Source organism: Salmo salar, chromosome 29 (assembly GCF_965601325.2).
Source record: "Salmo salar chromosome 29, fSalSal1, whole genome shotgun sequence".
NCBI lineage: Eukaryota > Metazoa > Chordata > Actinopteri > Salmoniformes > Salmonidae > Salmo > Salmo salar.
Genome location: NC_138319.1, coordinates 30,927,501 through 30,952,739, shown reverse-complemented (window position 1 = coordinate 30,952,739; position 25,239 = coordinate 30,927,501). Strand labels below are relative to the sequence as shown.

Below are 25,239 nucleotides of genomic sequence, written 5' to 3'. Positions count from 1 at the left end.
CCTTCAAGGTGGATGGGTTCCGCTGGTGTACAGCAATCTTTAAGTCATACAACAGATTCTCAATTGGATTGAGGTCTGGGCTTTGACTAGGCCATACCAACACATTTAAATGTTTCCCCTTAAACCACTCGAGTGTTGCTTTAGCAGTATGCTTAGGGTCATTGTCCTGCTAGAAGGTGAACCTCCATCCCAGTCTCAAATCTCTGAGAGACTGAAAAAGGTTTCTCTCAAGAATCAAGTATTTCCCCGTATTTAACGCCATTCATCATTCCTTCAATTCGGACCAGTTTTCCAGTCCCTGCTGATGAAAACATCCCCACAGCATGATGCTGCCACCACCATGCTTCGCTGTGGGGATGGTATTCTGGGGGTGATGATAGGTTTTGGGTTTTCACCAGACATAGCGTTTTCCTTGATGGCCAAAAAGCTCAATTTTAGTCTCATCTGACCAGAGTAACTTCTTCCATTTGTTTGGGGAGTCTCCCACATGCCTTTTGGCAAACACCAAATATGTTTGCTTATTTTTTTCTTTAACCTGTTGGGGCTAGGGGGCAGTATTTTCACGGCCGGATAAAAAAAGTACCCGATTTAAACTGGTTACTACTCTTGTCCAGAAACGAGAATATGCATATAATTAGTAGATTTTGTAAGCAGAGCTTGTTTCAGACACTGGGCCTTTTCAGAACAGGTGTATATATACTGAGATCATGTGACAGGTCATGTGACACTTAGATTGCACACAGGTGGACTTTATTTAACTAATTATTTGACTTCTGAAGGTAATTGGTTGCACCAAATCTTATTTAGGGGCTTCATAGCAAAGTAATACATATACGTACATAATACATATTCACCCACCACTTTTCTGTTTTTTTTAACCTTTTTTTAAACAAGTCCTTTTTTTTCATTTCACTTCACCAATTTAGAGTATTTTGTGTATGTCCATTACATGAAATCCAAATAAAAATCAATTTAAATGACAGGTTGTTATGCAACAAAATAGAAAAAAACGCCAAGGGGGGTGAATACTTTTTCAAGGCACTGTATTTAATGAAGCTGCCAGTTGAGGTCTTGTGAGGCGTCTGTTTCTCAAACTTGACACTCTAATGTACTTGTCCTCTTGCTCAGTTGTTCACCGGGGCCTCCCACTCCTCTCTCTATTGTATTATCTTTGTAAACTTGGATTAGCTAATACAACGTGCCATTGGAACACAGGAGTGATGATTGCTGATAATGGGCCTCTGTACGCCTATGTAGATATTCCAGAAAAAATCTGCCAATTTCCTGCAGCAATGTCATTTACAACATTAACAATGTCAACACTGTATTTTTGATCAATTTGATGTTATTTTAATGGACAAAAATGAGCTTTTCTTCCAAAAACAAGGACATTTCTAAGTGACCCCAAACTTTTGAATGGTAGTGTATATATCAACGAACTGTCGTGGGCACTAGAACAGTCTGCAGCACCCGGCCTCACCCTACTGGAATCTGAAATCAAATGTCTACTGTTTGCTGATGATCTGGTGCTTATGACCCCAACAAAGGAGGGCCTACTGCAGCACCTAGATTTTCTGCACAGATTCTGTCAGACCTGGGCCCTGACAGTAAATCTCAGTAAGACAAAAATAATGGTGTTCCAAAAAATGTCCAGTTGCCAGGACCACGAATACAAATTCCATCTAGACACAGTTGCCATAGAGCACACAAAAAAATATACATACCTCAGTCTAAATATCACTACCACAGGTAACTTCCACAAATCTGTGAATGATCTGAGACAAGGCACGAAGGGCCTTCTATGCCATCAAAAGGAACATCAAATTCTACATACCAATTAGGATCTTGCTAAAAATACTTGAATCAGTTAAAGAACCTGTTGCCCTTTATGGTTGTGAGGTCTGGGGTCCACTCACCAACCAAGAATTCACAAAATGGGACAAACACCAAATTGAGACTCTGCATGCAGAATTCCGAAGGCAGACCTGGCTCTCAAGAGAAGACAAGCTATGTGCAAACTGCCCACAAAATGAGGTGGAAACTGAGCTGCACTTCCTAACCTCTTGCCAAATGTATGACCATATTAGAGACACATATTTCCCTCAGATTACACAGACCCCCAACGAATTTGAAAACAAATCCAATTTTGATAAACTCCCATATCTACTGGGAGAAATACCACAGTGTGCAATCACAGGAGCAAGGTTTGTGACCTGTTGCAACAAGAAAAGGGCAACCAGTGAAGAACAAACACCATTGTAAATACAACCCATGTTTATGTTTATTTATTTTCCGTTTTTAATGCAACCGCTGTGACAGATTTTAAAAAAGCTTCACGGGGAAAGCACACTTTGCAATAATCTGAGTACGGCGCTCAGAAAAAAACATCAGGCAAAACAGATACCCGCCATATTGGATTCATCTAAAATCATAAATAGCATTATAAATATTCACTTACCTTTGATGATCTTCATCAGAATGCACTCCTAGGAATCCCAGGTCCACAATAAATGTTGTTTTGTTCGATAAAATCTACCATTTATGTCCTTTTTGTTCGTGCATTCAGTAAGCTACTCCAAATGTAGGAAGCGCGCAGAAAATTTCATGACAAAAGTCAAAAAAAGTTATATTTACGTTCGTAGAAACATGTCAAACGTTGTATAGCATCAATCTATAGGGCCTTATTAACATAAAACTTCAATAATATTCCAACCGGACGATTCCAATGTCTTGAAAAATGTAATGGAACACAGCTAACTCTCATGTGAACGCGCGCCAATGAACTCATGTCCACTCCTGAGTCAACAAATTCCAACTTCCTTTGTTCGCTCTCTGTTCACCATAGAAGCCTCAAACAACTTTCTAAAGACTGTTGACATCTAGTGGAAGCCTTAGGAAGTGCAAAATGAACCCTAAGTCACTGTATACTGAATAGGCCCAGTCTTGAAAAACTACAAACCACTTCCTGGTTGCATTTCTTCTCAGGTTTTTGCCTGCCATAAGAGTTCTGTTATACTCACAGACATCATTCAAACAGTTTTATGATATGCATATCCTACTTTCTGAGCCCGAGTAGTAGGCAGTTTAATTTGGGCACGTCATTCATCCGAATTTCCGTATACTGTCACTAAAAAGTTAAAGTTACTGTCACTAAAAAGTTAAACACTATTTATAGACATAATATGACATTTGAAATGTCTTTATTCTTTTGGAACTTTTGTCAGTGTTTATTTCACATTTGTTTATTATCTATTTCACTTGCTTTGGCAATGTAAACATATGTTTCCAACGCCAATAAAGCCCCTTGAATTGAATTGAATTGAGAGAGAGAGAGAGAGAGAGAGAGAGAGAGAGAGAGAGAGAGAGAGAGAGAGAGAGAGAGAGAGAGAGAGGGGGGTCAGTAGTTCATGTTATAGAGGTTTTGTGTGTGTGTGTGTGTGTGTGTGTGTGTGTGTGTGTGTGTGTGTGTGTGTGTGTGTGTGTGTGTGTGTGTGTGTGTGTGTGTGTGTGTGTGAGAGACAGAGGTAATTCATGTTAGGGATAGAGAGAGAGAGAGAGAGAGAGAGAGAGAGAGAACGATTGAGTAGTGGGACAGACCAAACCACATGGGAACCCAAACCCACAGAAGAGAGGAGAAGAAGGAAAGATATGAAACCAGATGTGAGTAGGTGGAGGAAACAGATAAAACGGTAGGATAGTGCTCCTGCTTTGAAAGAGAAAAACAGAGAGCCAGACAGATTTCCCCTTTGCCCTCTTCCCTCTCTTCTTTTCTTGTTCACCAGGCCAGTGAATACTAATGGTTTTCCTCATCCTCCCCCATCCCCCCCTCTCGTCCTCCCTCTCCTCCCCCTCCCCTTGGACAGTGCAGCATTGTTTGTTGCAGGGCCCTTTTCTTTCAAACTTAATTACCTTCTCCCCTTCTGTGGCGCTGAGGGCTGAAGTTGCACACACACACACTAACATGGAGGGCTGAAGTTGCTCTGTGTGTATGTGTGCGTATGTGTGGAGGGGGGGTTGGCTCTGTGGCAGCGAAGGTCCTCACACATTTTTGCGAGAGAGAGAGACCAGCAAGAGCCTCTAAGCTGGTTAATGTATAGTATAATTGTGTCAGGAAAAGTGTGAGTGTGTGGTATAATTGTCAGGACATAGGGTGCCCTTTGTTTGTATGGTTCATTTCCATTCAAACCTAATTATCAGGAGCGTGTTCCCAGATTCCCTGCTAAAGAAAATTCCTGCTTTTCTCTCTCTCTCGGTCTCTTTCTCTCTCTCTCGGTCTCTTTCTCTCTCTCTCTCTCTCTCTCTCGGTCTCTTTCTCTCTCTCTCTCTCTCTCTCTCTCTCTCTCTCTCTCTCTCTCTCTCTCTCTCTCTCTCTCTCTCTCTCTCTCTCTCTCTCTCTCTCTCTCTCTCTCACTCTGTCTCTCTCCATGTCTCTCAATTCAATTCAAGGGGCTTTATTGTCGTGGGAAACAGATGTTTACGTTGCCAAAGCAAGGGAAGTAGATAATAAATAAAAGTGAAATGAACAATAAAAATGAACAGTAAACATTACAGTCAAAAAGTTCCAAGGGAATAGAGACATTACAAATGTCATATTATGTCTATATACAGTGTTGTAATGATGTGCAAATGGTTAAAGTACAAAAGGGAAAAAAATAAGCATAAATATAGGTTGTATTTACAATGGTGTTTGTTCTTCACTGGTTGCCTTTTTCTTGTGGCAACAGGTCACAAATCTTGCTGCTGTGATGGCACACTGTGGTATTTCACCCAGTAGATATGGGAGTTTATCAAAATCAATTTGTTTCAAATTATTTGTGGTTCTGTGTAATCTGAGGGAAATATCTGTCTCTAATATGGTCATACATTTGGCAGGAAGTTAGGAAGTGCAGCTCAGTTTCCACCTAATTTTGTGGGCAGTGTGCACATAGCCTGTCTTCTCTTGAGAGCCAGGTCTGCCTATGGCGACCTTTCTCAATAGCAAGGCTATGCTCACTGAGTCTGTATGCTCACAAAGCTTTCCTTAAGTTTGGGTCAGTCACAGTGGTCAGGTTTTCTGCCACTGTGTACTCTCTGTTTAGGGCCAAATAGCTTTCTAGATTGCTATGTTTTTTTGTAAATTCTTTCCAATGTATCATGTAATTTTCTTTTTGTTATCTCATGATTAGTTTGGGTCTAATTGTGTTGCTGTCCTGGGGTTCTGTGGGGTCTGTTGTGTTTGTGAACAGAGCCCCAGGACCAGCTTGCTTAGGGGACTCTTCTCCAGATTCATCTCTCTGTAGGTGATGGCTTTGTTATGGAAGATTTGGTAATTGCCTCCTTTTAGTTGGTTGTAGAATTTAACGGCTCTTTTCTGGATTTTGATCATTAGCGGATGTCTACTCTGCATGCATTATTTGGTGTTTCACATTGTACACGGAGGATGGTTTTGCTGAATTCTGCATACAGTTACAATTACAATTTGGTGTTTGTCCCGTTTTGTGAATTCTTGGTTGGTGAGCGGAACCCAGACCTCACAACCATCAAGGGCAATGGGTTCTATAACTGATTCAAGTATTTTTAGCCAGATCCTAATTGGTATGTCTTGCCCTTCTTGCCTTGTCTCTCAGATTGTTCACAGCTTTGTGGAAGTTACCTGTGGCAGTGATGTTTAGGCCAATGTATGTATAGTCTTTTGTGTGTTCTTGGGCAACGGTGTCTAGATGGAATTTGTATTTGTGGTCTTGGCGACTGGACCTTTTTTGGAACACCATTATTTTGGTCTTACTGAGATTTACTGTCAGGGCCCAGGTCTGACAGAATCTGTGCAGAAGATCTAGGTGCTGCAGTAGGCCCTCCTTGGTTTGTGTCAGAAGCACCAGATCATCAGCAAACATTAGACATTCAACTTCAGATTCTCTCTCACTCTCTCTCTCTCTGTCTCTCTCTCTCTTTCCCCGTTTTCTCTCTCTCTAAAGACATTAACTATGTAGATTGTGTATTGCTTTGATGTAGTAAACTCTTTAGCCGGAGAAGCAGTGTGGTGAGGCGGCTGGAGCCCTCCAGTCTGTTTACTCTGCTCACTTTTGAGTTGAAGCGATGTCTTTTCAACCTCTTTCCTTTCTAGTGCTGCTAGCGGTGGTAGGTACAGATCTAGCATCAGCTTACCCTCCAAAATGTCGGACAGGGAAAAGCAAAACAGACCTTAGTTCTGTGTCTGGAGGTATCTTTATACTGTAATATTTGATTCTGAGAATTAATAAGTTGCCCCAAAGCACAGTACAACTTAATGCATTCAACTGAAATGTGTCATCCGCATTTAACCCAACCCCTCTGAATCAGAGAGGTGGGTGGGGCTGCAGGTGTTAACTGCCTTGCTCAATAACAGAACCACAGATTATTCCACCTTGGCAGCTCAGGGATTCAAACCAGCAACCTTTCTGTTACTGGCCCAATGCTCTTAACCGCTAGGCTACCTGCTGCTAGCTGCTGCTAGGCTGCCTGCCGCTAGGCTACCTGCTGCTAACTGCTGCTAGGCTACCTGCTTCTACCTGTTGCTAGGCTACCTGCCACAAAGCTACCTGCTTCTACCTGCTGCTAGGCTACGTGCCACTAGGCTATCTGCTGCTAGGCTACCTGCTGCTAGGCTACCTGCTTCTACCTGCTGCTAGGCTACCTGCCACTAGGCTACCTGCTACTAGGCTACCTGCCGCTCTTCCTGTACGACGTCAGATATATTTCCATCCACCTAATGTTGAAGGTTAGGATTGAGGGTGGGTTCATCTGATCCTAGATCTGTGGTTAAGAAGTGTATTCTACCTAGAGCATTAGAGTTGTGTGTTTCTCTATTCCTAACGTGGTATTCAGGTATTTTCTCCAACAATGAAAGGACTTGTCGGTCCCTGCAGGTAGTCAGGTATACTGTTACACCTGGAACTATAGAGGCCAATTTACCTTTCATCATGCAGATGAGGAGAACCTGGCACACATGCATTGACACACACACACCTGGCACACGTCCAAACTCCAGTTCCCTTCTCTGCTCTCTTTAATGTCTCCTTGATCACATGCAGTTCTTATGTTGTTGTCGTCTTATTTTATTTGCTAAAAGGCATTTTGCGGAGAAGGTAATTTGTTAGACTCCTGTGTTAGTCAGAACACGTTTTGTTGAGGTGTGTATGTGTCTCTAACATTACGCCTTCAGGCAACAAACAGAGGTGGCATGAAAACGAAGACATCCCCTCTCACCCTCCCTCCCATACTCCCTCCCTCCCTCCTTTTGTAATTTTCTCTCGTCCTTTCTTTTAGGCTTTAAACAGAGTGTGTGTGTCTCTCTCTGTATCCTTTGAGGCAGCCAGTGCACCCTTTCACCAGGAGAAGATCATTCTTTCTTGATGGGTTTTTCACCATTTTGTTTCTAGATGACAACAAATAAACAGTTAGAATTAGCCGAGAGCTTTGTTTCGGGAGATAGATGCTTTGGTCTCACTCTGGAACTCTCCTTTGTTTTTCACTAACACTCTATGACATCTTGATGGAGGATATGATTTTGGGGGAGAGGCCTCTTGCTTAGACTGGGGTGACCTTAGCTAATGCAGAGGAGAAACACACACACACACACACACACACACACACACACACACACACACACACACACACACACACACACACACACACACACACACACACACACACACACACATGGATGTGCTGTTTATTTTGACATTAAGTTTCACTTTTAATATTTTCTTCTCTGCGAATTACAGACTGTCACACTTTTTTAAATAAAAACCTGTAAAAACACCAGGAAATCAGCTTCACGTGATTTTAATTCAAGAAATCGGTTCCCAAGTATTTCTACATTTAATAGACACGTGATCATAAACAAATACAAGCAAGGTTTGAAATGATGATGTTTTGTTGCAGTATTATATCTGTTCGGGCTTCTTGTGGTTCATTTGCAGTGTACAAATAATTTGTAATTATGTTCAGGCGCCCTGGCCATTCGCTCAAGAAGAAATTGGCCAGCGGCTGGATCTAGTTGATGATCTCTGTTGTATGTTATGGTGGTACAGGTATAAAGTATTAGATGTTGTATATTATGGTACAGGTATTAAGCATTAGATGTTGTATATTATGGTACAGGTATAAAGCATTAGATGTTGTATATTATGGTACAGGTATAAAGCATTAGATGTTGTATATTATGGTGGTACAGGTATCAAGTATTTTATGTTGTATATTATTGTGGTACAGGTATCAAGTATTTTATGTTGTATATTATTGTGGTACAGGTATAAAGCATTAGATGTTGTATTTTATAATACAGGTATTAAGTTTTGGATGTTGTATTTTGTTAAACAGGTATAAAGTATTAGATGTTGTATATTATGATACAGGTATAAAGCAGTATATGTTGTATATTATGGTCCAGGTTTAAAGCATTACGTGTTGTATATTATGGTACAGGTATAAAGCATTAGATGTTGTATATTATGGTGGTACAGGTATCAAGTATTTTATGTTGTATATTATGGTGGTACAGGTATCAAGTGTTTTATGTTGTATATTATGGTGGTACAGGTATAAAGCATTAGATGTTGTATATTATGGTACATGTAGAAAGCATTAGATGTTGTACATTATGGTCCAGGTATAAAGCATTAGATGTTGTATATTATGGTGGTACAGGTATCAAGTATTTTATGTTGTATATTATTGTGGTCCAGGTATAAAGTATTATATGTTGTATATTATGATACAGGTATAAAGAATTAAATGTTTTATATTATGGTACAGGTATAAAGCATTAGATGTTGTATATTATGATACAGGTATACAGTATTCGATGTTGTATTTTATAATACTGGTAATACGTTTTGGATGTTGTATATTATGTTACAGGTATACATCATTAAAATGTTGTATATTATGATACAAGTATAAAGTATTAGATGTTGTATATTCTGATACAGGTGTAAAGAATTAAATGTTTTATATTATGGTACAGGTAGAAAGCATTAGATGTTGTATATTGTGATACAGGTATAACATTTTGGATGTTGTGTATTATGATACAGGTATAAAGCAATATATGTTGTATATTGTATATATTGTATATATTAATATGATATTGTATATATAAAATGTATAAAGCTTTAGATGTTGTGTATTATTATACAGGTTTCAAGTACTAGATGATGTATATTATGGTGATACATGTATAAAGCATTAGATGTTGTAAAAGATAGTGGTACTAGAATAAAGCATTAGATGTTGTATATTATGATGAAGGTATAAAGCATTAGATGTTGTATATTATTACACAGGTATAAAGTATTGGATATTGTATATTATGATACAGGTATAAAGCATTAGATGTTATATATTATGGAGGTACAGGTTTACAGTTTTAGATGTTGTGTATGATGATGGTACATGTTTAAAGTATTAGATATTGTATATTATGATACAGGTATAAAGCATATGATGGAGGTACTAGTATAACGTTTTAGATGTTGTATATGATGATTGTACATGTATAACGTTTTAGATGTTGCATGTTGTGGTAAAGGTATAAAGCATTAGATGTTGTATATTATGATACAGGTATAACGTTTTTTATGTTGTATATTATGATACATGTATAAATCATTAGATGTTGTATATTATGATACAGGTATAACAATTTGGATGTTGTATTTTATGATATAGGTATAAAGTTTTAGATGTTGTAGTTTATGATACAGATATAAAGCTTTAGCTGTTGTATATTATGGTGGTACAGGTATAAAGCACTAGATGTTGTATATAATGATACAGGTGTAAAGTATTAGATGTTGTATATAATGTTGGTACAGGTGTAAAGGAATAGATCTTGTATATTTTGGTGGTACAGGTATAACGTTTTGGATGTTGTATTTATGATACAGGTATTAAGCATTACGTAGATGTTATATATTATGGTGGTTCAGGTATAAAGTATTAGATGTTGTGTATTATTATACACATATCAAGTATTAGATGTTGTATATTATGGTTGTACATGTTTAAAGCATGTGATGTGGTATATCATGATACAGGTAAATAGTAATATATGTTGTATATTGTGATACAGGTATACAATTTTAGATGTTGTATATTATGATACAGGTATTAAGCATTAGATGTTATATATTATGGTGGTGCAGGTATAAAGTATTAGATGTTGTGTATTATTATACACATATCAAGTATTAGATGTTGTATATTATGGTTGTACATGTTTAAAGCATGTGATGTGGTATATCATGATACAGGTAAATAGTAATATATGTTGTATATTGTGATACAGGTATACAGTTTTAGATGTTGTATATTATGATACAGGTATTAAGCATTAGATGTTATATATTATGGTGGTGCAGGTATAAAGTATTAGATGTTGTGTATTATTATATACATATCAAGTATTAGATGTTGTATATTATGGTGGTACATGTATAAAGTATTAGATAGTGTATATTATGATACAGGTATATAGTATTATATGTTGTATATTATGATACAGGTATAAAATATTAGATGTTGTATATTATGGTGTTCCAGGTATTACGTTTTTTTATGTTGTATCTTATGATACATGTATAAATCATTAGATGTTGTATATTATGATACAGGTATAACAATTTGGATGTTGTATTTTATGATACAGGTATAAAGTTTTAGATGTTGTATATTATGATACAGGTTTAAAGCATTAGCTGTTGTATATTATGGTGGTACAGGTATAAAGCTTTAGATGTTGTATATAATGACACATGTATAAAGTGTTAGATTTTGTATATTGTGATGATACAGGTATAAAGTATTAGATGTTGTATATTATGGTGGTGGAGGTATAAAGTATTAGATGTTGTATATTATGATACAGGTATAAAGTATTATATGTTGTATATAATATTGGTACAGGTGTAAAGTATTAGATCTAGTATTTTTTGGTGGTACAGGTGTAAAGTATTAGATGTTGTATATTATGATACAGGTATAAAGTATTATATGTTGTATATAATATTGGTACAGGTGTAAAGTATTAGATCTAGTATTTTTTGGTGGTACAGGTGTAAAGTATTAGATGTTGTATATTATGATACAGATATAAAGTATTATATGTTGTATATAATATTGGTACAGGTGTAAAGTATTAGATCTAGTATTTTTTGGTGGTACAGGTATAAAATATTAGGTGTTGTATATTATGGTGGTACAGGTATAAAATATTAGGTGTTGTATATTATGGTACAGGTTTAAAGCATTAGATATTGTATATTGTGATACAGGTATAATGTTTTCAAAGTTGTGTATTATGGTGTTACATCTTTAAAGTATTGGATGTTGTATATTATGATTTAGGTGTCACGTATTAGATGTTGTATATTATCAAATCAAATCAAAGTTTTTTTGTCACGTGCGCCGAATACAACAGTTGTAGACCTTACCGTGAAATGCTTACTTACGGACTCTAACCAATAGTGCAAAAAAGGTGTTATGTTAACAATAGGTAAGTAAATAAATAATACAACAGTAAAAAGACAGCCTATATACAGTAGTGAGGCTACATACAGACACCGGTTAGTCAGGCTGATTGAGGTAGTATGTCCATGTAGATATGGTTAAAGTGACTATGCATATATGATGAACAGAGAGTAGCAGTAGCGTAAAATAGTGGTTGGTGGGTGGTGGGTGGCGGGACACAATGCAGATATCCCGGTTAGCCAATGTGCAGGAGCACTGGTTGGTCGGCCCAATTGAAGGACAATGTACAATAATTTATTGTTAAAGTGACTATGCATATATGATAGACAGAGAGTAGCAGCAGCGTAAAAATAGGGGTTGGGGGAGTTGGAGTTGGTGGGGGGGTCACACAATGCAAATAGTCGGTGTAGCCATTTGATTACCTGTTCAAATCTTTTTAGTATGGCTTGGGGGTAAAAACTGTTGAGAAGGCTTTTTGTCCTAGACTTGGCACTCCGGTACCGCTTGCCATGCGGTAGTAGAGAGAACAGTCTATGACTGGGGTGGCTGGGGTCTTTGACAATTTTTAGGGCCTTCCTCTGACATCGCCTGGTGTAGAGGTCATGGATGGCAGGCAGCTTAGCCCCAGTGATGTACCGGGCTGTACGCACTACCCTCTGTGGTGCCTTGGAGTCAGAGGCCAAGCAATTGCCGTACCAGGCAGTGATGCAACCAGTCAGGATGCTCTCGATGTTGCAGCTGTAGAATCCTTTGAGGAGCTCAGGATCCATGCCAAATCTTTTTAGTTTACGGATGATACAGGTATAAAGCATTAGATGTTGTATATTATGGTACAGGTATAAAGTATTAGATGTTGTACATTTTGGTGGTACAGGTATAAAGCATAAGATATTGTATATTATGATACAGGTATAAATTATTTGATGTTGTATTTTATGGTGGTACTGTTATAAAGTATTAGATGTTCTATATTATGGTACGGGTATTAAGCTTTTGATGTTGTATGTTTTGATACAAGTATAAGGTGTTATATGTTGTATATTATGGTAGTACAGGTATAAAGCATTATATGCTGTATTTTATAAAACAGGTATAAAGTATTACATATTGTATATTATGATACAGGTATAAAATATTAGTTGTTGTATATTATGGTACAGGTATAAAGTATTAGATGTTGTATATTATGGTGTTTCAGGTATAACGTTTTAGATGATGTATATTATGGTAAAGGTATAAAGTATTAGATGTTGAATATTATGGTGGTACAGGTATAAAGTATTAGATGTTGTATATTATGGTGTTTCAGGTATAACGTTTTAGATTATGTATATTATGGTAAAGGTATAAAGTATTAGATGTTGAATATTATGGTGGTACAGGTATAAAACATTAGATGTTGTATATTATGATACAGGTATAAAGTATTAGATGTTGTATGTTGTGGTACAGGTATAAAGTATTAGATGTTGTATGTTGTGATACAGGTATAAAGTATTAGATGTTGTATATTATGATACAGGTATAAAGTATTAGATGTTGTATGTTGTGGTACAGGTTTAAAGCATTAGTTGTTGTATATTATGATACAGGTATAAAGTATTAGATGTTGTATGTTGTGGTACAGGTTTAAACCATTAGATGCTGAATATAGTTGATCATCCCTGCTCTAGTTACTCAGGAGGCTAAACGTTTAACTTGTAACGCTGTACATTTTGGCTTGTTTTGGAACAACTAAAAGCAGAGAGCTAGGGAGCTAGTTAGTGTTGGAAAAAGCACCCAATTGTCATACTTGAGTAAATGTGAAGATACCTTAACAGGAAATGACTGAAATGAAATTGAGATTCACCCAGTAAAATTCTACTTGTGTAAAAGTCTGAAAATATTTGGTTTTAAATATACTTAAGTGTCAAAAGTAAATGGAATTGCTCAAATATATTTAAGTATCAAAAGTAAAAATGTAAATTATTTAAAATTGCTTTTATTATTCAAACCAGACTGCACCATTTTCTAGTTTTTATTTATTTTATTTACAGATAGCCAGTGACACACTCCAACTCTCAGACATCTCTTGACAAGTGCGTAAATTGGACCATTGCACCAAGTACTTTTGGGTGTCAGGGAAAAATGTATGAAGTAAATAGTACATTATTTTCTTTCGAAATGTAATACAGTAAAAGTAAAATTAAAAAAAACATATAAATAGTAAAGTACAGATACCTCAAAAAAACGACTTAAGTAATACTTGAATGTATTTACTTAATTACTTTACCCCACTGGTAACTCGTTAGTAGAGAGCGAGAGAGATGGTGTGAAAAGAAAGGAGAAGAGAATTCCCCTGCTTTAGAAAGTATGCTGTCCTCTTTGAGCGAGAGAAAAGCAGATGGAGGGAGTGAGAGAAAGAGGGAGGGAGGGAGAGAGAGAGAGAGGGAGGAGGAGGGAGTAACAACAATAGGCCTAGGACTCTTTTAGCCCTCTTTACGCTGGGGTCTGGTTAGCATTCCACTGCTATTATTTCTCTCTCAGCATCAGATCAGACACTTCTTTAATCACTTCACAGTGTGTGTGTGTTTGTGTGTGTTCATGGGAGGCCAGGGACAGGCAGGCTTAATTAAAAACTAGAGGTAGGACTGGTCCCAGCCATCGCTTTTGTTCTAGTAGGAAAAAGGAACTGTTTCAAACCAGGGGAAAGTTGGCCTCGTTGTCTCTCTCTCTCTCTCTCTCCGCTCTCTCTCTCTCTCTCTCTCTCTCTCTCTCGCTCTCTCTCTCGCTCTCTCTCTCGCTCTCGCTCTCGCTCTCTCTCTCTCTCTCTCTCTCTCTCGCTCTCTCTCTCTCTCTCTCTCGCTCTCTCTCTCTCTCTCTCTCTCTCTGTCTCTCTCTGTCTCTCTCTCCCTCTCTCTCTCTCTCCCTCTCTCTCTCTCGTTGCTGTGTTGGAGACTATTAACATGAGGAGAGGAGAACACTGAGGTTACTAAACACTGCAGTAACTTGATCTGGGTTTTAAAAGCTGCTGCTCAGAAAGTTGACGGATAAAATATAGAGAAAAGAGGAGTTCTGATTTTATCAAAAAAATATTAAACCTTGGTAGATTGATATTCATAAGGGGACAATCCTGGGAACAACTTCCACAACTTTATTTGTAAAGCACTTCTCAAATATTGTGGGCTGAGAGCTAACTGAAGTTTTAGATGTAATCCTACTTTACTAGTTCCTGTGCTGTGAAACAGTGATTGTTGTTGTGACAGAAGCCAGACATCTAATGTAGAGATATAACACTGATTACCTGCATTAGCCTCAATGCTACTTTAGTTTAACACCTGGATTAGATTCATTAACACACTTTACCTGCATTAGCCTCAATGATACTTTAGTTTAACACCTGGGTTAGATGGATTAACACACTTTACCTGCCAGTACTAATGTTAATGTTGGGTCTGCTTGCAAAAGTGCACTGGCAGTAGGTTTACTAGAGATAGCATTAACTAGTTGTTAGAGCGCTATGTGTAGGAATTGCCTGTGAGCACAGATCTCAGATCAACTTACCCTCCCCAAATTCTAACCTTAACTATAGTGGGAAAACACAAAACTGACCTTAGATTATTGTCGATGGACAACTATTTCATTGTCTACAGTTGAGCTCTGTGTACCACGGTCTGTGCATGTGTGGTGAGTCTTATGCAGTGTAGAGACTTGTCTCAACACTAAGTCTTCAGAGAATATACATAATTCCTGTTAAACCAACTTTTTATGTCCAACACACACATCATGGGCTGTTACTGAGGAAGTAAGAAGCAAAAGGACAAGGAATGAATCCTCTAGTCTCTTTCATAATAGCACTTAAAGCCTGTTGCTACTAAACAGCTTTCGACTCAATGTCACGCTCTGACCTAGGAGAGCTGTGTTTTCTCTATTTAGCTAGGCCAGGGTGTGATAGGTGGGTGGGCATTCTATGTTTGTGTTTTGTGTTTTGGCTGGGTATGGTTTCCAATCAGAGGCAGGTGTCTATCGGTGTCTCTGATTGGAAGCCATACTTAGGCAGCCTGTTTTTCCTTTGTTTTTTGTGGGTAGTTATTTTCCGTTTAGTTGTAAGTACCTGACGGAACTGTCTGCTGTCATTTTTTGTTTAATTTGTAAAGTGTTCATTCTTTTGCATTAAACGACAAGATGAACATATTCCACGCTGCACCTTGGTCTACTCACTTTGACGCCTGTGACACTCAATCATATTTTCCCTGTAAGCTTCTTAAAACAGGATGGTACAGAAGCCGGAATGAAGTTGACCTGACTTGACTAACTGGTCAGATTTGTGATTTTATGTTTAGAGAATGTAATGGGTAAATTGTGTCTTAGTGAAAATGACATAGATACTCTTAGTGCTTCTAGACTATAGGGATAGAACAGCGGGTTTTATTGTTGTATAGCCTGCCTGTGTGTAAGACTGAGAGACATGTTTAACACTGTAGGCAAACATCTTATTCTCAGCATTAGAACCCACTGTTTCCACATTAATCACTGAATTTTTTATTTATTTATTTATTTCACCTTTATTTAACCAGGTAGGCAAGTTGAGAACAAGTTCTCATTTACAACTGCGACCTGGCCAAGATAAAGCAAAGCAGTTCGACACATATAACAACACAGAGTTACACATGGAGTAAAACAAACATACACTCAATAATACAGTAGAAAAATAAATCTATATACAATGTGAGCAAATGAGGTGAGATAAGGGAGGTAAAGGCAATAAATAGGCCATGGTGGCGAAGTAAATACAATATAGCAATTAAAACACTGGAAATACTTGGGTGCAAAGGAGCAAAATAAATAAATACAGTAGGGGAAGAGGTAGTTGTTTGGGCTATTTATAGATGGGCTATGTACAGGTGCAGTGATCTGTGAGCTGCTCTGACAGCTGGTGCTTAAAGCTAGTGAGGAAGATAAGTGTTTCCAGTTTCCAAGATTTTTGCAGTTCGTTCCAGTCATTGGCAGCAGAGAACTGGAAGGAGAGGCGGCCAAAGGAGGAATTGGCTTTGGGGGTAACAAGTGAGATATATACCTGCTGGAACACGTGCTACAGGTGGGTGCAGCTATGGTGACCAGCGAGCAGAGATAAGGCGGGACTTTACCTAGCAGGGTCTTGTAGATGACCTGGAGCCAGTGGGTTTGGCGACGAGTATGAAGCGAGGGCCAGCCAGCGAGAGCGTACAGGTCGCAGTGGTGGGTAGTATATGGGGCTTTGGTGACAAAACGGATGGCACTGTGATAGACTGCATCCAATTTGTTGAGTAGGGTGTTGGAGGCTATTTTGTAAATGACATCGCCAAAGTTGAGGATCGGTAAGATGGTCAGTTTTACGAGGGTTGAGTGAAGGATGCTTTGTTGCGAAATAGGAAGCCAATTCTAGATTTAACTTTACATTACATTTTCTCAGATGTGTCATCTATTTATTCATGTATTTTCTATTTGGCTTTATCTGTTGATTTAGCCCATCACATAGGGAGAACACATATATATAACATTTGTTTTTTGTATCTGTACTTTTCTACATTGTATCATCTCTCTGCCATCTCAGATTAGACTTGATTATGGTACAGAACACACACACACACACACACACACACACACACACACACACACACACACACACACACACACACACACACACACACACACACACACACACACACACACACACACACACACACACACACACTTCATTTCAATCCTCACGCTTTACCATCCATATAGTTCCCTCCCACCGGCTGTGGATTGTTTCACTTTAATCCACTAATTGCTTTGTTCTGTGTCACAGAAAGAGAGAGATAGTCGGACATGGAGAGATAGACAGGCAGTAGCAGGTGGGTGGATTTGAAGTTTACAGTTGCATTTTAAACCCTCATTCGAATGTTGGTTAATTCACAGCTTGTCTTACAAAAGCAATGGTTTACAGGGACAGGTCTCCATTATACATTATTCTTATAGCACCAAGGAACTGTTTAGTGTACTGTTGGTGCTGGCCAGTGTGGACAGGGCTTGGACAGGGCTTGGACAGGGCTTGGGGAGGGCTTGGGGATGAGGTTTAATGAATGACGCTGGTGCATTAATCAGGGAGTTTTATCTACCTGCTGAGGGATCTTTATCAGGCCCAGATTTAGGCTAAGCTGATTTTCTTACCGACACAGGAGTCAGAGAGACTTTTCTCTCCTTCGCTCCTTTACTCTTCTCCTTCTCTCACGGCCAGAGCGAGGGATCTGGCCGTCACATTTGTTCACTCCTCCCTCTGTTTCCAGAGCATTTTAATCAGTGTGTGGTCAGAGAGAGAGAGGAAAGCAGTGAAACTTTTGTGTGGAGGTGTTCACTTGTTTTCAGCGGCAGGCGATGGGCTCTGGCTGTCAGCTCTAAGACAAAGCCACTCAGATCTATAGTTTATATTGGAATTTCTCTTTTCACAGGTTGTCAGGCGGCTCCTTTAACTAATGCCTCTGTGGTAGGCATTCCCTGGCAGTCAGCGTTCAATTGTCACATCAATTATGGAATTATGGGTGCAGGATCTTAACATTCTGTTTGTTCTATTATTGACCGTTAATGATAAACCGTGTGATTGCTATTATTGTAATACTTTTGCAATGACATTCTCTTTTTCTCTTTAGGTCCCTGTCCGGCTGGATGAGATGAGAGCCCCGTGTAGAGGTCGCCATGGCAACCTGTGACTCCCCTTCTATGGTCGTGCGGCAGGAAAATGGTCAGAAGCTGTTGTTGCTGCCAACAGGGCCGTGTGACGCAGAGAAGACCGAGAGAGACCGAACTGCAGTTGCCGCTGGGATGGATCCCAACTCTGACACCAATCACACCGCCGCTGCACCGGAGCACATCCCAGTTACCCCCAATAATACCACAGACACCGGCAGCCCACTGAAGACCGAGCAGCACAGCCGTATAGAAAGGTTTACCGGAAACGGGACTGTTACCGGAACCGGGACTGTTGTATTGGGTTCGGACCATGCCCACACTGCTGCTTCGCTGGTGGCCCCAGTGAAGGAGATCCCCTGTAACGAATGTTCCACCTCCTTCTCCAGTTTACAGCAGTACATGGAGCACCACTGCCCCAACACTCGCCTGCCTAATGCAGCAGGGCGGGAAGAGGAGGAGGAGGAGGAGGGCGAGAGTGAGGGAGAGGGGAAGCCTGATGTAGTGGCGGAGGTGTATGAAAGAGACAGCGAGATGGAGGATGAGTTAGAAGATAGTGACGTGGAGAACCTGTGCGGCGAGATCGTCTACCAGCCCGATGGATCTGCTTTCATCCTGGAGGACTCCAAAGAGCATCGCGGTGGCGCCTCCCAGGGCCTTCTGTCCCTCAAAACCTTCCCCCCTAGCCCCCACAATCCCACCGCTGCCACCAATAATGCACATAGTGGTTTGACGACCCATGGGGGGGATCGGGACCAGGCGGAGCTGCCTGCAACTGCACCCATGTCCTTCTGCCCACAGGTCATCAACACTTTCCACATTGCGTCATCCCTCGGGAAAGCATTCCCGGGTGACCCAGCGGCAACATCGTCGTTCCCAAATACCTCAGCATTCGCAGGCGCCAGCGGCCCGGTGTTGCACAGTTTCCGCGTCTACGACCTTCGCCACAAGAACGATAAAGACTATCTGACGGTCGACGGCGCAGCCAAAAATTCTTGTGTGTCCAAAGATGTTCCCAACAATGTGGACTTGTCCAAGTTCGAGGGCTGTGTGAGTGATGGACAGAGGAAGCCAGTGCTGATGTGTTTCCTCTGCAAGCTGTCGTTTGGCTACAGCCGGTCGTTTGTGACGCACGCTGTCCACGACCACCGGATGACGCTCAACGAGCAGGAGCAAAAGCTCCTGAGCAACAAGCATGTCTCTGCCATCATCCAGGGGATTGGCAAGGACAAAGAACCTCTTATAAGCTTTCTGGAACCAAAAAAATCCACCAACTCTGTGCTACCCCACTTTTCTACTGCCGCTAGCTTCCTGGGTCCCGATTCAGGGTTCCACGGCCTGTGGAACACGTTCCATGCTGAGAACGCTGATTCCCTCCAGGCCGGGTTTGCTTTCCTGAAAGGGAGTGCGAGCTCTAACCCCGCCAACCAAACCCCCAGAATCCCACCAATGCCAAAGGCCGAGACCAATCCAAATCTCGGGGGTGTGACCGGCACCTCCCTCAGAACCCCCGCCAGTTCTGCTTCCCTGATTCACTCATCTCCCACGGCAACTGTCTTGGAGCGGGATTCTCCCGAGAGCGACTGCGAGGGCCTTCCTCCATGCACTTTGCATCCTAACAGACCCGGGTCGGACCTGAACTCATACCCGCTGATCAAACGTGAGCCGGCTGCAGAAGGAGGACAGAGTCCAGAAGAAGACATGGAGGACATTTACTTCAACAGAGGGGTGGAGATGGAGATGGAGGATGACGAACCGGTGGGCGACAGCAGTAGTAGCAAAGATTTCCCTATTTTAAACCAAAGCATTTCACACCTGTCTAACAGTGTGCTGAAGTACAGTGGCAACAAAGGCCCCTTGTCCTTCTCTTCCTCCTCTCGTGAGGAGATGGAGAAGAATCAGCTGAACTCAGACCTAGCCAGAGATAGAGATAGCAGTAACGACTCATCCAGTGAAGTCCTGGCTGGTCCAGATGGCTCTTCCCCCTCCTCTCACCTGATGATGCCACGAGACGAAGAGAGTCCGGGACCCCTGCACCAGCATGGGGGAAACCCTGGCACTCCTGGCACACCGGGTACCCCTGGACTGGGCGAGGGGTCCCCAGGCAGTTGCATTGAGTGCCCTAAATGTGACACGGTCCTAGGGTCCTCCCGATCCTTAGGAGGGCACATGACCATGATGCACTCTCGTAACTCCTGCAAGACACTGAAGTGTCCCAAGTGTAACTGGCACTACAAGTACCAGCAGACACTGGACGCCCACATGAAGGAGAAGCACCCAGAGTCTGGAGGGTCCTGTGTGTACTGTCGTACTGGGCAAGCTCACCCACGCCTGGCCCGGGGAGAGAGTTATACATGTGGATACAAGCCCTTCCGCTGTGAGGTTAGTCTCTCTTTCTTTCTCCTTATTTTTCTCTCTCTCTCTCTCTCTCTCTCTCTCTCTCTCTCTCTCTCTCTCTCCCCCCCCCCTTTCTCTCTCTCTCTCTCCCCCCTTTCTCTCTCTCTCTCTCTCTCTCTCTCTCTCTCTCTCTCTCTGTCTCTCTCTCTTTTGCTCTCCTTCTCTCTTTCTGTCTCTCTCTCCCTTATCTGTCAAAATGTTCTCTCTGTTCCTTTCTCTACAGTATATCTCTATAAATAACACCCTCTCTATCTCTGATTTATTTCTAGGTGTGTAACTATTCCACCACGACCAAGGGCAACCTGAGCATCCACATGCAGTCGGACAAGCACCTGAACAACGTTCAGACCCTGCAGAACGGGGGCACTGAACCACAGTACACCCACACCCACACCCACACCCACAGCCACACTCTCTCCCCCTGCCATAGCCATGCCAAGCCCGTGCCCAGCGGCAGCCTTGTGGGGGGCTGTGGTACCCCCTCGCCGTCCAAGCCCAAACAGAAGCCCATGTGGCGTTGTGAGGTGGGTGAAACTACACATTGGACTAGGGCTGTTCTAGTGCTGATCATTGTTTTAGACACAAATCTAGGATCAGCTTATCTTCCCCTGATCCATTAGAGGAAAAATCACAACTCTGCCAATAGATCAGTGTCTTGGCGCAGCTTCTTCTTACTATGTTTGACTGACACTTTTCCACTTTGTAAACGTGTTCACCTGTATATGAGCACTTAGTTACCACACATCCTTTGAGAACCCATTCAACTAATGTTCCTCATATATATATATATATATATATATATATATATATATATATATATATATATATATATATATATATATATATATACATACACCTCTCCTCCTCCAGGTGTGTGACTACGAGACCAACGTGGCGAGGAACCTGCGCATCCACATGACCAGTGAGAAACACATGCACAACATGATGCTGCTGCAGCAGAACATGAAGCAGATTCAACACGGTCTGCACCTGGGTCTGGCACCGGCCGAGGCTGAGCTCTACCAGTACTACCTGGCTCAGAACATCGGCCTGACCGGGGTCAAGCTGGAGAACCCCGGCCCAGACGCCCAGATGATTATTAACCCTTTCCAGCTGGACCCCAATACGGCTGCTGCACTCAGCTCTGGGCTAGGTGAAAATCAGGGTGAATGTTTGCACTTTATTTTTCGGTCACTCTCTCCTTCTCTGTCTTTCTCTCTCTTATTTTGCTCTGTCTCTATCTGGCCCATACCTCCTCCAGAACCTATGTCTCTCTTTGTTTTGATCCGTCTCTATCTGGCCCATACCTCCTCCAGAACCTATGTCTCTCTTTGTTTTGATCTCTCTCTATCTGGCCCATGACTCCTCCAGAACCTATGTCTCTCTTTGTTTTGAACTGTCTCTATCTGGCCCATACCTCCTCCAGAACCTATGTCTCTCTTTGTTTTGATCCGTCTCTATCTGGCCCATACCTCCTCCAGAACCTATGTCTCTCTTTGTTTTGATCTGTCTCTATCTGGCCCATACCTCCTCCAGAACCTATGTCTCTCTTTGTTTTGATCTCTCTCTATCTGGCCCATACCTCCTCCAGAACCTATGTCTCTCTTTGTTTTGAACTGTCTCTATCTGGCCCATACCTCTTCCAGAACCTATGTCTCTCTTTGTTTTGATCTCTCTCTATCTGGCCCATACCTCCTCCAGAACCTATGTCTCTCTTTGTTTTGATCTCTCTCTATCTGGCCCATACCTCCTCCAGAACCTATGTCTCTCTTTGTTTTGAACTGTCTCTATCTGGCCCATACCTCTTCCAGAACCTATGTCTCTCTTTGTTTTGATCTCTCTCTATCTGGCCCATACCTCCTCCAGAACCTATGTCTCTCTTTGTTTTGATCCGTCTCTATCTGGCCCATACCTCCTCCAGAACCTATGTCTCTCTTTGTTTTGATCTCTCTCTATCTGGCCCATACCTCCTCCAGAACCTATGTCTCTCTTTGTTTTGAACTGTCTCTATCTGGCCCATACCTCCTCCAGAACCTATGTCTCTCTTTGTTTTGAACTGTCTCTATCTGGCCCATACCTCCTCCAGAACCTATGTCTCTCTTTGTTTTGATCTCTCTCTATCTGGCCCATACCTCCTCCAGAACCTATGTCTCTCTTTGTTTTGAACTGTCTCTATCTGGCCCATACCTCTTCCAGAACCTATGTCTCTCTTTGTTTTGATCTCTCTCTATCTGGCCCATACCTCCTCCAGAACCTATGTCTCTCTTTGTTTTGAACTGTCTCTATCTGGCCCATACCTCTTCCAGAACCTATGTCTCTCTTTGTTTTGATCTCTCTCTATCTGGCCCATACCTCCTCCAGAACCTATGTCTCTCTTTGTTTTGAACTGTCTCTATCTGGCCCATACCTCCTCCAGAACCTATGTCTCTCTTTGTTTTGAACTGTCTCTATCTGGCCCATACCTCCTCCAGAACCTATGTCTCTCTTTGTTTTGATCTCTCTCTATCTGGCCCATACCTCCTCCAGAACCTATGTCTCTCTTTGTTTTGAACTGTCTCTATCTGGCCCATACCTCTTCCAGAACCTATGTCTCTCTTTGTTTTGATCTCTCTCTATCTGGCCCATACCTCCTCCAGAACCTATGTCTCTCTTTGTTTTGAACTGTCTCTATCTGGCCCATACCTCTTCCAGAACCTATGTCTCTCTTTGTTTTGATCTCTCTCTATCTGGCCCATACCTCCTCCAGAACCTATGTCTCTCTTTGTTTTGAACTGTCTCTATCTGGCCCATACCTCCTCCAGAACCTATGTCTCTCTTTGTTTTTATCCGTCTCCTTGGCCTTCTTTCTCTTTTTCCCTCTGTCCTCCATTTTCTTTCTCCTCCCCCTGTCTGTCTTATCGCCTTTCATCCCTCTGTCATTGCTTCCTCTCTTAGGAGGTGGAGGGGTTCAACAAAGAGCCCATACTGTTAGCCACCCATTCCTCATGGCAACCTGGAGGTCACAGCTGTAGCCTCGCTGTTTCTCATGTCTACACGCACGCTTGCAAACACCAATCAAATCAAATCAAGTGTTAATTGTCACCTGCTTCGTTAACAGCAGGTGTAGACTAACAGTAAAATGCTTACTTACTTCCACCCAACAGTGCAGAACACTCTAAAATTGAAATATTCACAGAAAGAAATTGTAGGAATGAAACTAAAAATACACAGTGAGCAATGATCTTGAGCCTGGCTACATACATGATACCAGTACGGAGTCTATATGCAGGGGTACGAAGGATATTTATGTACATATGTACATCTACAAAAACTACTATCAGATGTTATATAGGGCATTCAGAACTATTCAGACCCCTTGACTTTTTCTACATTTTGTTATGATACAGCCTTATTCTAAAATTTGAATAAATAGTTTTTTCCACACTCATCAATCTACACACAATACCCCATAATGACAAAGTAAAAACAGGCTTTAAGACATTTTAGCAAATTTATTACAAATAAAAAACTGAAATATCACATTTACATAAGTATTCAGAACCTTTACTCAGTACTTTGTTGAAGCACCTTTGGCAACGATTACAGCCACAAGTCTTCTTGGGTATGACGCTACAAGCTTGGCACACCTGTATTTGGGGAGTTTCTCCCATTCTTCTCTGCAGATCTGTCAGGTTGGATGGGGAGCATCACTGCACAGCTATTTTCAGCTCTCTCCAGAGATATTCGATCAGGTTCAAGTCTAGGTTCTGGCTGGGCCACCCAAGGACATGTCCCGAAGCCACTCATGCATTGTCTTGGCTGCGTGCTTAGTGTCGTTGTCCTGTTGGAAGGTGAACCTTAGCCCCAGTCTGAGGTCCTGAGCACTCTGGAGCAGGTTTTCATCAAGGATCTCTCTGTACTTTTCTCCGTTCATCTTTCCCTCCATCCTGACTAGTCTCCTAGTCCCTGCCACTAAAAACATTGCCACAACATGATGCTGCCGCCGCCATGATTCACCGTAGAGTTGGTGCCAGGTTTCCTCCAGATGTGACGCTTGGCATTCAGGCCAAAGAGATCAATCTTGGTTTCATCAGACCAAATATTCTTGTTTCTCATTGTTTGAGTCCTTTAGGTGTCTTCTGGCAGAATCCAAGTGGGCTGTCGTGTGCCTTTTACTGAGGAATGGCTTTCGTCTGGCCTCTCTACCATAAAGGTCTGATTGGTGGAGTGCTGTAAAGATGTCAGTCCTTCTGGAAGGTTCTCCCATCTCCACAGAGGAACTCTGGAGCTCTGTCAGAGTGACCATCGTGTACTTCGCTGACCAAGGCCCTTCTCCCCTGATTGCTCAGTTTGGCCGGGCGGCCAGCTCTAGGAAGTGTCTTGGTGGTTCCAAACTTCTTCCATTTAAGAATGATGGAGGCCACTATGTTCTTGGGGACCTTCAATGCTGCATAAATGTTTTGGTACCCTTCCACAGATCTGTGACTCGACACAATCCTGTCTCGGAGCTCTAAGGACAATTCCTTCGACCACATGGCTTGGTTTTTGCTCTGACATGCACTGTGGGACCATATATAGACATTTGTGTGCCTTTCCAAATCATGTCCAATTAATTGAATTGACCACAGGTGGACTCCAATCAAGTTGTAGAAACATCTCAAGGATGATCAATGGAAGCAAGATGCA

The 25,239-nt window shown here is 41.4% G+C and overlaps 1 protein-coding gene across 3 annotated transcripts in view; it reads left to right on the top strand.

The window, feature by feature from the left end:
* LOC106590546 (zinc finger homeobox protein 4) overlaps positions 1 to 25,239 on the top strand; it is a 179,073-nt gene that overhangs the window by 45,467 nt on the left and 108,367 nt on the right. For all 3 annotated transcript variants that reach the window (XM_014181654.3, XM_045710974.2, XM_014181653.3), the window contains exons 2-4: positions 18,141 to 20,559; positions 20,844 to 21,098; positions 21,445 to 21,739. In XM_014181654.3, coding sequence (XP_014037129.3) covers positions 18,187 to 20,559; positions 20,844 to 21,098; positions 21,445 to 21,739 — 2,923 coding nt within the window. In that variant the 5' untranslated portion in view covers positions 18,141 to 18,186. The remainder of the gene's footprint in view (positions 1 to 18,140; positions 20,560 to 20,843; positions 21,099 to 21,444; positions 21,740 to 25,239) is intronic.